General features: G+C 43.7%; 1 protein-coding gene across 3 annotated transcripts in view; it reads right to left on the bottom strand.

Annotated features, from left to right (window-relative positions):
• kalrna (kalirin RhoGEF kinase a) overlaps positions 1-13,104 on the bottom strand; it is a 96,121-nt gene that overhangs the window by 29,489 nt on the left and 53,528 nt on the right. For all 3 annotated transcript variants that reach the window (XM_072445018.1, XM_072445016.1, XM_072445017.1), the window contains exons 15-32: positions 11,609-11,800; positions 11,300-11,469; positions 10,930-11,104; positions 10,100-10,352; positions 9,437-9,603; positions 8,655-8,774; positions 7,701-7,769; positions 7,477-7,626; positions 7,244-7,393; positions 6,919-7,033; positions 5,796-5,911; positions 5,510-5,632; positions 1,091-1,273; positions 844-965; positions 693-759; positions 508-617; positions 265-334; positions 40-129 (exon numbers count right to left, since the gene is read on the bottom strand). In XM_072445018.1, coding sequence (XP_072301119.1) covers positions 40-129; positions 265-334; positions 508-617; positions 693-759; positions 844-965; positions 1,091-1,273; positions 5,510-5,632; positions 5,796-5,911; positions 6,919-7,033; positions 7,244-7,393; positions 7,477-7,626; positions 7,701-7,769; positions 8,655-8,774; positions 9,437-9,603; positions 10,100-10,352; positions 10,930-11,104; positions 11,300-11,469; positions 11,609-11,800 — 2,442 coding nt within the window. The remainder of the gene's footprint in view (positions 1-39; positions 130-264; positions 335-507; positions 618-692; positions 760-843; positions 966-1,090; positions 1,274-5,509; positions 5,633-5,795; positions 5,912-6,918; positions 7,034-7,243; positions 7,394-7,476; positions 7,627-7,700; positions 7,770-8,654; positions 8,775-9,436; positions 9,604-10,099; positions 10,353-10,929; positions 11,105-11,299; positions 11,470-11,608; positions 11,801-13,104) is intronic.

Below are 13,104 nucleotides of genomic sequence, written 5' to 3'. Positions count from 1 at the left end.
AAATATGTAATTTTGAAATAATACATAAAAAGGACTTACGTCAAAAAACGTGCCGGCGTGCTCCAGGACCAGTTGACTGGAGTCTGGTTTGTTCTTACAGTAATTCACATATATGTGAAATTTATCGGCCTGAAAACAGAATGAAACAAAAATGTAACACTAGGGGAACAATATTTATGAAATATGAAAATAGCAGAAAGATTTTAGGCCATCCGGGAGTGCGGTATTTTGTTGTTTTGATGCAGGGGGCGAAAAGGCACTTACCCAGGTGACAAAGCAATGACCAACATCCTCTGGAAGCTGTTCATAATTTATGAGCTCCTTCAGGAAAATACTAAAACATAAACAGTAATGTAAACTTTACACTGGCAGAACCTAAATAATTAATTAAAATCCAATGAAACACACATATATTTATACAGTAACAAGAGTACTAAAGTGAAAGCAGTTACAACAGACAAGTTAAAACGGCTGAATAGTCTTGATGACTTTGAACTGTGGTCTCACTTGCTGTGGAAGTCGTAGATCGCCTGCATGTTTCCGAAAATAATATGCTCCTTGTTGGAAATGCCGGGAGGAATTTCCTCTACACCACTGGTCATCTCCCACAGATACGTCTGACAGGGACACCAGACACACACGTTAACCACACATGACCAAGAACGGAAAATATAGTCACAAAACGCATTTACTTCCAAACAGTCTTGAAGATCTTTGACATAAGACTTCTCTGTCTGCAGCAGCTCAGCCATGATGAACCTGGATAAGGAAAGGCAAATAATCTTACTTCTGGTTTAAAGTAAATTGATGAATCGTTCTTGAACAAAAACACTAGGTGCGTACTCCTTTTTTCTGGCTGACTTCCTTTTCTCCTCGTTGACCTCAGGGTTGGGGTCGCGCAGTTTGACCTCGGCATTGTCCGTCAGGCTGGCAGGAATAATGTCTAGCTCCAAGTCTTTAGTGTCCTGTTCCAAGAAAATCATGATTCCAAAGTTAAAAGAATTCAGTGATGTATATTTGTACTTGAAACGCCATTTTGGGTCTCCAAACGTACATGCACATGCCATAATAATTGAGCGTGTGGTAGTACCTCTGAGCTGACCCCCAGACTCTTCTCGAGACTCTCCTGGTACTTGGCCATTCTGACGGAGAAGTCCCGGTATCGGCGGTCCACGGTGCTCACCCACCTCTTCAGTTCAGACACATGAGTGTGGCCTTTCTCCACTAGATTATCAGCCAACTGGATCAGCAGCTTCACCTTCTCTTTGGTTTGCTGTAAAACAATGCCATGTCATGAAAATGTACAGAATAGTGAGCAAATAATAGTGATAATCTATACATGAGAACCATAAAAAATGCATTTATCATAACTATACCAGTTATGGCATTTGTGCGGTGTATATTTTTGAACAGTTTGGTCCTGGTTTGGGCCCAGTTTGAGCCGTAGATTTGTTTTATTCCTGGTCTAGTCCAGGTTAGTTCCAGTTCAAAGATTTTGGTGTGGTGATGGAGCAAACGTGAACAAACCCTTTATTACAATGGTTTCATTCAATGTGAAGTCCATATTAAAATTGTGATGTTTGGCTAATATAATGCCAACATCTTTACACTCACTATTTATTCTTATAAACCAAAACCACCATAATTCAAACTAAGGCGCAATGACATATTTGACTTGAATTCAATTTCTCTTTTGAGTGACTGTGTTATACATTCGCAGTGTTAGTTTTAATGGCGGTTGGCAGCTAACTGAAAAGGTACATTTACAGTCACCTACTGTAGTTGTATTTCATACCATTAAAAAGAGAGAGAAAGAGAGAGAGAGAGCGAGAGAGAGAGAGTTAGAGAGAGAGAGAGAGAGAGACAGAGATAGAGACAGAGAGAGAGGGATAGAGAGATAGAGAGAGAGACAGAAACAGAGAGAGAGAGAGAGATAGAGAGAGATAGAGATAGAGAGAGATAGAGAGAGAGGGAGAGAGAGAGAGGGAGAGAGAGAGAGGGAGAGAGAGATAGAGAGAGATAGAGAGAGAGGGAGAGAGAGAGAGGGAGAGAGAGAGAGAGGGAGAGAGAGAGGGAGAGAGAGAGGGAGAGAGAGAGAGGGAGAGAGAGAGAGAGGGAGAGAGAGAGAGAGGGAGAGAGAGATAGAGAGAGATAGAGAGAGAGGGAGAGAGAGAGAGGGAGAGAGAGAGGGAGAGAGAGATAGAGAGAGATAGAGAGAGAGGGAGAGAGAGAGAGGGAGAGAGAGAGAGAGGGAGAGAGAGAGAAACAGGTTTTTCAGAACCATTTCACAGGTTGCATTTCTTGTCCAATTTTTGTCATTCAAGGTTCTTTTTGTAGAAATCTTTCGTGTGATTCTTGCTGTTTCCTGTCGTTTAGAGTGGCGGAATTGTAGTAGTGTATTTAGTTCTAGAACTACGATTAGAACTTGTAGTCTTTTTGTCGTTCAATGATCATGGTAGTATTAATTTTGGTGTTTGCTGGTTTTGAAGTTTATTCAGAATGACAAGTTAAAGTTTCCCTAATAGTTTACATTGCAGAGTTTGTCAGTTAGACTTCAGAAATCTCCTTGGCAAAACAGTATGAATGAGTGAGTGACCACTGCGGGTCCACCACCGTCACACACAGACTGCTTTCTGTGCGTTTTTTATTGTGTTGCTTTTAACAGCGGTTGGCAGCCAACTGAAAAGGTTTGTTTACCGCCCCCTACTGTAGTTGTGCATCCTCAAAGTATGTGTTTCTGTGCTGTGTTTTCAAAGCCCATGGGATCCGAGTGGAAAGGAACTGAACGCATGTGACGCTAGAGTTAAACACATACTGTGAGGACGTACGACTACAAGCAACCAACCGTCATAAAACACAGGAGGAGAAAGAGGAGAAGGAGAAGAAGGAGGAGGAGGAGAAGAAAGAGGAGGAGGAGAAGGAGAAGACAAAGGAGAAGGAGAAGAAGGAGGAGAAGGAGAAGACAAAGGAGAAGGAGAAGGAGAAGAAGGAGGAGGAGAAGGAGAAGAAGGAGGAGGAGGAGGAGAAGAAGGAGAAGAAGGAGAAAGAGAAGAAGGAGAAGAAGAAGGAGAAGTGGAAGGAGAAGAAGAAGAATTACGCAGTCACCCGCAGTCACTCGCAGTCACCCGCAGTCACCCGCAGTCACTCGCAGTCACCCGCAGTCACTCGCAGTCACCCGCAGTCACCCGCAGTCACCCGCAGTCACCCGCAGTCACCCGCAGTCACCCGCAGTCACCCGCAGTCACCCGCAGTCACTCGCAGTCACCCGCAGTCACTCGCAGTCACACTCGCAGTCACCCGCAGTCACCCGCAGTCACCCGCAGTCACTCGCAGTCACCCGCAGTCACCCGCAGTCACTCGCAGTCACCCGCAGTCACTCGCAGTCACCCGCAGTCACCCGCAGTCACCCGCAGTAACAGCCTTTGACACTATAAACCATTCCATCCTCCTACAAAGGCCGCGCCAACTGGGTGTTGAGGGCTCTGCACTTGACTGGCTCACATCCTACCTCACCAACAGGCAAGAGTTCATTTCCCTCTCCGGTCACTCATCCACCCTCTCCCCAGTAACGCAGGGGGTCCCCCAGGGCTCAGTCCTCGGCCCCCTCCTCTTCATCTGCTACATCTTCCCCCTTGGTCACATCCTCCGCCAACTCAACCTGGACTTTCACTGCTACGCTGACGACACCCAGATATACCTCACCACCAAATCCACCCAAAACCCTCCCCTCAGCCACATTGAAACCTGCATCTCTACAATAAAATCATGGCTCACTCTCAACTTCCTCAAACTGAACAGTGACAAAACAGAGCTCCTCCTCATTGGCACCAAATCCACTCTCAATAAAACTGGTCCCTTTTCACTCAGCATCGACACCTCGACCATCACCCCCTCTACCCTGGTACGCAATCTCGGTGTCATCATGGACCCCACCCTCTCCTTCACTCCCCATGTCAGCCACATCGTCAAGACCTCATACTTCCACCTCCGCCGCATCGCCAAAATCCGACACTGCCTCACCCTCCCCGCTGCTGAATCCCTCATCCATGCCTTCATCTCCTCCCGCCTCGACTACTGCAACTCCCTCCTCACTGGCATCTCCTCCCATTCGCTCCATAGACTCCAAATGGTCCAAAACTCCGCTGCCCGCCTCCTCACCCACACCCGGTCCCGTGATCACATCACTCCCGTTCTCCGCTCTCTCCACTGGCTCCCCATCAAGCAGCGCATAAACTTTAAAATACTCCTCCTCACCTTCAAAGCTCTTCACCACCTTGCCCCCCCCTACCTGTCTGACCTCCTCATCCCCCACCGCCCCTCCCGAGCTCTCCGATCCTCCTCCTCTCTCACCCTGACTGCACCAACATCCCGACTCAAAACTTTTGGCGACAGAGCATTCTCCCGAACAGCACCCCGACTCTGGAACTCCCTCCCCCAACCTGTCCGCCACTCTCCCTCACTCACAACATTCAAATCCCGCCTAAAAACATACCTCTTCACCCAAGCCTATGACCTCCCCTACCCCTAGCCTCCTCTACCCCATTGCCTACACTTCTACCCCCTGTTACATCCCCATCTTTTTCTCTCTACTTCTTCTGTCTTGTTCATTTTATCTGTATATTAATGTGTTCTGTACGTGTTGTCCCCCCTGTCTGTAAATACCCCCCCCCTTTTTTATTATGTTCAGCGTCTTTGGGTCACTGAAAAGCGCTATATAAATAAAAGTTATTATTATTATTATTATTACTCGCAGTCACCCGCAGTCACACTCGCAGTCACCCGCAGTCACCCGCAGTCACTCGCAGTCACCCGCAGTCACACCCGCAGTCACCCGCAGTCACCCGCAGTCACACCCGCAGTCACCCGCAGTCACCCGCAGTCACCCGCAGTCACTCGCAGTCACCCGCAGTCACCCGCAGTCACTCGCAGTCACCCGCAGTCACTCGCAGTCACCCGCAGTCACCCGCAGTCACCCGCAGTCACCCGCAGTCACTCGCAGTCACACTCGCAGTCACCCGCAGTCACTCGCAGTCACCCGCAGTCACCCGCAGTCACTCGCAGTCACTCGCAGTCACCCGCAGTCACTCGCAGTCACACTCGCAGTCACCCGCAGTCACCCGCAGTCACTCGCAGTCACCCGCAGTCACCCGCAGTCACTCGCAGTCACCCGCAGTCACTCGCAGTCACACTCGCAGTCACCCGCAGTCACTCGCAGTCACACTCGCAGTCACCCGCAGTCACCCGCAGTCACTCGCAGTCACCCGCAGTCACTCGCAGTCACCCGCAGTCACTCGCAGTCACACTCTTAGTCACCCGCAGTCACCCGCAGTCACTCGCAGTCACCCGCAGTCACTCGCAGTCACCCGCAGTCACGCGCAGTCACCCGCAGTCACTCGCAGTCACTCGCAGTCACCCGCAGTCACTCGCAGTCACCCGCAGTCACCCGCAGTCACCCGCAGTCACTCGCAGTGGCTTCTTGCTTCTAGTTTCATGTTATTTTGCCATGTACCTTGGCAGAGAGCCTGAAGTGATGGAAGTTATTGAGAAGCTGCTGTGTTTCCTCACTACTGTCTCCAGGTGACGTGTGCGTGGCCAGGTAAACTTCTCCTGTCTCCTGAATCCAGCCGAGAGCCTGCACAAACACATAAGACGGTTTTCCAATCTAAAGGCAACACATTTTCCTCATTGTCTGTGACTAAAATAAAACAGATGTATTTTAGATCACTACTTCTCCCATAAGCCATCATTCACCATCTGTATTTCTGCTCCACTGTGACACATGCAGATTTTCTAACCTGTTTGGCGCTGCGTTCAAACATCACATACTGCTGACATTGGTCCAGGCGGCGTTTCTTCAGAGTCCAGAAGTGAAGGACTCTGTTTTCTCTCTGCAGCAGTTCGTTCAGAATGGCTACACACACACGCACATGCACACACACACACACACACACACACACACCAAAGGGACATTCTATTACCCTTGTCAACACATCATCTGAGTCAGTGATTTATTGTTAAACAGTCAATGAAAAACGAAATTAGGTTAAAAAGATTTCCAGTAGGAAAGTCACGATTCTGAACTGAGAGTTAAGATTATTGTGAGGATCATGATATAACGATTAGTCATGATTATTCAATTGAAATTAAATCAAATCCTTAATTTTCTTTCATGCTAATACATTACTGTTCCAATAGTATGTTTTTGAAATCAAACTTTCTGAACACAAATATCTATGTTATTATGACATAAACCGTTACATAACACTATACATTAAAATGTACTTTCTTTGGAGTACAGACTGAATTAAAATGACTTAATTTAGCTTCTAAAATATTGATACACATTGATTAGTATTTAGTATTGTGACCTAAATATGAATGATTATCGATTATTGTTTGCAGTTTACTCTTTGTAATGAGCAATACTTTCAAAAGCCAAATTCATATTTACACAAAATTCCCTCAACATTATTTTCATGGATAATAAGTAAATGTAGAAGATGGATTCAAAATAACTATTTGACACATTTTCAAATTGGAGATATTGTTACTTAACACTTAAAATGTATTGTCTATTGTTAATTGGGCTGCAGTAGTTCATGAGGTACCAGAGCGATCACTAGTATTGTGTCTTTACTCTTCCCTAAAGACACAACAAGGAGCAGGCATTGAAACACTGACCTTAATGTCAGTAGACAATCGCTAATACCAACTAAGCTGCTGCTCCCTAATGTATGAACTGTAGTGAATGTATATTAAACAACTGGACCAACTGTTTAGTCCATATATCATATTACTTTCCCTCGACAGAACATTCAACATATCAACCCACAATATTGAGTCACCAGTAGATAGCAGGACTTTCATCGCCAGGTGCACACAGCGAGTACAGGTGTAACAATTGTGCTCACTTCTCACCTTTGACCTGCTGCTCGGGTCCTCTGGCGTGGCTGGCAGCTCCGGGCAGGCTCACATTGTTCCTGTGGATGTACTTCAGAAACACCTCTGCGTTCCTCCGGGCCAGAGTGCACGCCTGGGACGCCCAATCAAAGGCATTAACAAACAGCACACACACAGCCGAGCCCAAATGATCATGCATTATTCAAAGCAGGTAGCGCCAAGTGCCACATGTGGGACAGCATGAGCCATATTGAGCGGATATTTGTACTTTGAAGGTCATACACGTTTTGAAACTTTAGGTGTGTGTATGTGTGTGTGTGTGTGTGTGTGTGTGTCACTTTACCTTGAGAAATGCCTCTTTTTGCTCCAGGTGTTTGCTGATCAGAGGAAGTAGATGGTCCACCTCCGTTGTGGCTCCCAGTTTCTCGTGAGTTGCACACCAGTCCTCATCACGGCGATATTCCTGCTCCAAGCTCTCCAGCACGCTACATACCTGAACACAAATGCATGTATTATAATCATTTCTGGCTTTGTGGGGGGCCTATGTTATATTTGGAGATCCTTATCCTCTCTAACCTGTTCAGACGTCTTGTAAAAGGCCACAGAAGCATTGACCAGTTTGAGGCGGTCTTCCATCTTGAGCATGAGCTGCTGCCAGTGCACTGCCACTTTCTCGGCACAGTTTCGGATGGCCTCGGGATCGTAGTGACCTGCTTGGAGCAAAATCTGTGGCAGAGAAAGAATAGGTGACTCGCTGTGTCAATGTCAAACATGTCACACTGAAGAATGATTTAATCTACCTCTGCTTTTTGCTGAACTTGCAGGGCACTTTGATGGGTCTTTTGAAGAGAGTTGGCATGGAAAAGAGACTGCAAGAGAGGGAAACTTATAAATACTGTATTTTTTCATATTTTGAAATAGCAACATTTAATTATAAGTACAGAGATTGCATTTAATTAGGCAAATACAATAACAATTAATCATGTACAGTATAATTCATGTAGAGTTCTTGAATTATTTCCACACATTCAAGTATTGTGAACATATAAATAAAGGGTAAGTCATCAAGGGAAAGGGGTTTATTATTTCAAATTGACATTAATTCTTGGGTCGGAGTGTTTCACTGTTGAATATAAAACAGAACTCAATTACATAAAGACAGTTGGAGTAATGGCCGTGTGTGTGTCCAGTGCATTAGCTAATGCTGTATTGCATCACTCTAATAGAGTATGCAGGTTGTGCCTCATGTCGGGACACTCTCAATCCAATCTGAGTCTCACTGGAGTTGAATTCAGGCCAAAATGCAGACGCTGGGCCAGAGCCAGGATCATGCATTTGTGTGGGACAGTGCTGACTGATGGGGTTTTACCAATGAGAGAGAGATTACACACACTCAAGTGAAAACATTTAAAAGACCAAATTAGTTTAAGGCAATGTTTTCCAATATATTCTGTTTATAGCTTTGCATTTTACAGGATCGTACAGTAAAGTAGTCAAGGCTATTTAAATGATTAATTTGTATTCAGATTAAACATTTGTGCAGACTCTATGTTACACAGGGAAAGTACTATATTGCGCAAATAACATCTGCTTCTTTTCAAAATGAACGCAATGTGATATAGTTATGCAGCTACTCTGGTTCATATAAGAACTGTGACGTGTATTGTGTGCAAATCCATCTGCTGCTATTCAAACACACTGAAATCATTAATAGCAGAGCCTGTTTAGAGCAGGAATAATTGGGTCGTATGTACCTCTATAGCCATCTGGAACTGCTCGTGCTCCCTCTGCAGCTGCTCAGCTTCAGACAGGGAGCTGGCATTCACCATACTGGCATTCAGCATGGACTCGCCGTTACGGATCCAACCCAGCACCTAGTCAACCGAGAAGACACAAGACCAGAGATCATTCAACTTTTCATATCGAGTGCCAACTTCTATAGTCTAGGCCCGATCCAGGACTAGAAATAATAGTGTACAGAACTCGACCAGAACAAAACCTTGGACTTAAGTTATCCTGAACATGGAATGAGCCAGAGAATAAACATTACATATATTTGAACATAATTAACAGGATTAGATGCTCTTATAGTCAAACTTATGATAGACCTACTAGTTTAAAACAATAATAACTTAAATGGAGAGGGTATAAAATACGAGGGTGAAGATTTAATTGTGCTGTGCAAGCTGTATTACCCTGTTGCCAATGGTCTCATTAATAATTTAAATTTCTCCATCTCAAGCAGCAGTCTACTTCCTGTTTCAGCTCTCAGCACATTTATATTCACAGCTGCAACAGATTCATAAAAACAAGGCACAAAACATCTTTGCCCCATCAGAATCATGAGCGCGGGTGTTGATGTTCTCCCCGAATCACTTCCTTTGTGTCTAGTGAAGTCTGGCCAATAAGTGTTTGTAACCCCTTTAAAGATTTAGCTCATTGTCAGATTGGGAGCAAAAGATCAAAGAATCAAAGAAATTGCTCCGCTTCAAACAATAGACAGAATAGTGAATAGAAATTACAGTATGGACGGTACCTGTCTAACTTCGGCCTGAAGGTGGCGCAGTTGTAAGATCTGCTCCAGCCTGGTGTGATTGTGTTGCGCACTAAGGTCCACTTCCTGCTGTTTATCATGAAGAAACTCCAGCAGCTCCTGAACCTGAGCTGCCAAGTCCATGTCCTTCTCTCCAGTCAGCTCAATCCCTTACACAAGAAGCAAAAAACATAATTACATACACAATACAGTTATACAGATTATGTTGACTTGTGTGTTGTTCAGTTTTGTTTTTATTTGATTGCAGAAACTTTATGCCTTAGTGCAATTGTCAAAAAATGATACACACAATAAAAACAAATTGGAAGATTCACTCTCAACATGGCTGTACCGATGTCCAACACCAGGGGGCAGATTGACCACAGCCAAAGGGACGCTGCCCAAATCTATTCAATCTATCCTAAAGCTGTGAATTTTTAAGAGGATTTTACAGTGTTGTGTGTGGTTATTTAACCCAATTCGGTCCCTACTACCTGCTGTTCTTTGAGATAACAGTTAATGACAGAGCAAACAAATGTACTTTCTCCATTTTATACTTCATTTCCCCTGGTTCAGTGTTGAATATGCCCTACAATTGGCAAGATCAGCTTCCGTGCGTGAGACTATGTCAACAGAGATAAACTAAATGTATGTGCACAATATTACCTGAAGCCTGGACCTCCATGATGTATTGGTGAAGGTCTTGGCCTTGTTGCATCACTTCATACGTCATGTTGTTCATTGCGGCTTTTCTTTCCGCGTGTCGTTTGAGTCTCTGTTCGGCCAGAGCGATGTCCTCAGAGCTTCCAGAGGAAGAGCTGCTCCCGCCAGTGCTGCTGCCACTGCCCCCACCAGAGCGGCCAGTGTCACTCAGCTGCCGGGACAGGTCCTCGTTCCAGGCGTCCAATTCTGAAGTCACCTGCAAGAGTACAATACATGAATCAATATTTAAGAAGATATGTATAGGTTTTTTTTTCTGGTATCTAGTCATAAATTATCACATAAAGATCATTATTTTACAGTTTGTTCATTTTTATCTGCAATATTGATTTAATACTGCTTGACTTTCTGTTCAAATGTGAGAATCCCCGCCCCTTCATAGTGGCATTTCACAACTATAGCAAGCAGCAGATTTTAATTTACGCGTTCATTTAAAAAAACAAAACCATTCCTTCATGACTATGTACAAAGCTGGTGAACACGAAAGAAATTCAGCAGGATTACTCAAAGACACATAAATCACTCAAAATGCCACTCTAACTAACTTAATAATGTTACTACATGGTTTAACGCTCATGAAAGTCAGTTTTGCATAATACATCTCTTTTAAGAATAGTCCAATATATATTTTTTTCCCAGCAGATACAGAATCCAATATTTGTATCACCGTTGAAGCCAATAACTAACCTTTGCCGAAGCCAAGATCAATATTTAAAGTCTGTATCAAGCCTCACAAGTTGGTGGAGCAACGGTTCACATATGAACATGTGTATTACCTCAATAGTGTACTGCTCAAAAATGCGTAATTGTAAGAAGATGTCGAGTTTGATTTTGCGCTCATGGAATAGCTCTTCCATCTGACCCTGGGCCTCGTCCAACTGCTGCAGCACCCCCTGGATGTGTGCAATGGAACTGCAGTGCGGTGTTTTATTGGTGGACATGGCTGCATCTCTGTGCAGGGAGAGACAGAGGGAGATATTACACCACACGCAATGGGGTCCCACACCCAAAAGGCATGATGCAGGGGTGTCAATTTCATCAACAATTTAGTACACATTTAAATTATGAACAACTAATATTTTATTATCTTTAAATTTGAACCCTGGGATGAACTTGCCCTAAATCTATCAAATGCAAATGAACTACCTGAGCTGTTGTATTAACTCCTCTCCCTCTTTGATGACGTTGAGCGTAGCCTCCAGTGTGGCGGTCTGCTGCTGCTGAAACTGTTGGATCAGTGTTTGAACCGAGTCCACTGAATCACAGCACACATCGTCCAACAGCTGCTTCTGTAGCTCCTCCATCCACGACCACAGCTACAAACACAGACAACAAATACTCTGTGATGAGAAATGCCATCTTTGAAAAGCTTTGAGAGGTGGAGAAAGCTCATAGACAAAAGTCAAAATCAGAACAAATCTATAGTTTGATTTTCTCTGTACACGTGTCACTCGCCTCTTTGGTGTGTGTGTGAAAGGAGACAGACATATCGAGCAGCAGCTTCCTATGCTCCACTCGCCGAACAAAGTCTTGGATTCGGACCTCTAAGTGTCGAGCGGCTTTATAGATCTCCTCTGGATCACACTCTCCTGTTTGAGCAAGCTGCTCCGCTGCCTCCAACAACTTGTCTGCGTTGGTGTATGTATTCTATGTGGAAGAAAAAGATACATAAGTATTGATATAAAGAAGAATATAACTGACAAAGAGAATATTTACAGTTGAACAGCAGAGAGATTAGGTGGTAGATTAAACACAGAAGAGATTATCACCATTTGCTGTATGACTGGTTTGGGGCACTGTGCTGATGGAACGTGATAACAGACTCAACCTCATCACATTGGTATGTAATATTGCTAATGGTTTCTGTGTAGCTTTTTACTGGTTATTAATCTGCAATATGGGTTATGTGTATCAAAACAAGCACTAAAAATCACACCATTTATTTGGAAGGATGAAAGCCATTCTCACCCATGGGGATCAGGACTTAAATTTGAGCCCCAAAGATTCTTACTGGGTAGAAAGAGGTGTAAACTAGATTGTGTGAACATGTTAATTACTTAAGTATATTACAATCATACATTTTCTATAATATCTTAATTAAGCAAAATAATAATATGTTTCCTTATAAAACAGTAGCTTCTCAGGTAGGAGAAGAACTTTAGGGCAAAATAGGGGTCACAGGGAGAAACCACTGAACCACTAAAGCAAACAAAACATGAATCCTTTACTGAGGTGAACATATATAACTCATTCCACATGGAGAGTGCACTGTTTTGAGGTCTCTGAAACCTTTGCTCATATATCATATTGTTTTATGACTTAACCGGACGGACGCAATACTCAAACTCAACTCAAAACGTAGCTTTTTTAAAGGTGTGTCAAATAAGTTTAAAAGTGAATGCTTGTGGGAAAGATAACATCTTTTGCAGATCTTTCAGGAAAGAGCCGTGACCATAAATGGTTCTGCAGAGGCATGCCTCATGCCACTACCGGGCAGGACCATGGTTTTGAAAATTTGGGATTAATCAAAGCTGATGACTAACAGATGTATTTGAGGCCAGCACACAGGCATTTCATATACAACACAGTCATCACAAGCGGGAGAAATGAAGGAATTAACATAGTATTACAATTTTAATGTTTGGAAGAAGCTTTTGTTTTGGACTGAACACAATAAATCCTGAAACAAACGGCCGTTACTAAAACATTTTTGCAATAATGTCCACAAAGCAAAACATGACAAAAAAAAAAAGTACAACAATTTGCCTCTTGCTGTTTTACAAACATTTGTTACATAGCACCATACACCAGCTGTAGAACTTCTGTTCAAGCTTATTTGATTAAAAAAACATTCAGACGTTGAACTGGACTCCAACTGTATTCTTTGAGTTACTTGAGTAGACCTACTTTTTATTCACAATATTATAATATAAGTGCTTTTTAGAGTTAAA

The sequence above is a fragment of the Eucyclogobius newberryi genome, unplaced genomic scaffold (genome assembly GCF_026437365.1).
Source record: "Eucyclogobius newberryi isolate DKJ021-1_F unplaced genomic scaffold, fEucNew1.0.hap1 SCAF_14, whole genome shotgun sequence".
NCBI classification, from domain to species: Eukaryota; Metazoa; Chordata; class Actinopteri; order Gobiiformes; family Gobiidae; genus Eucyclogobius; species Eucyclogobius newberryi.
This window is presented reverse-complemented; position numbering and strand designations above follow the sequence as displayed.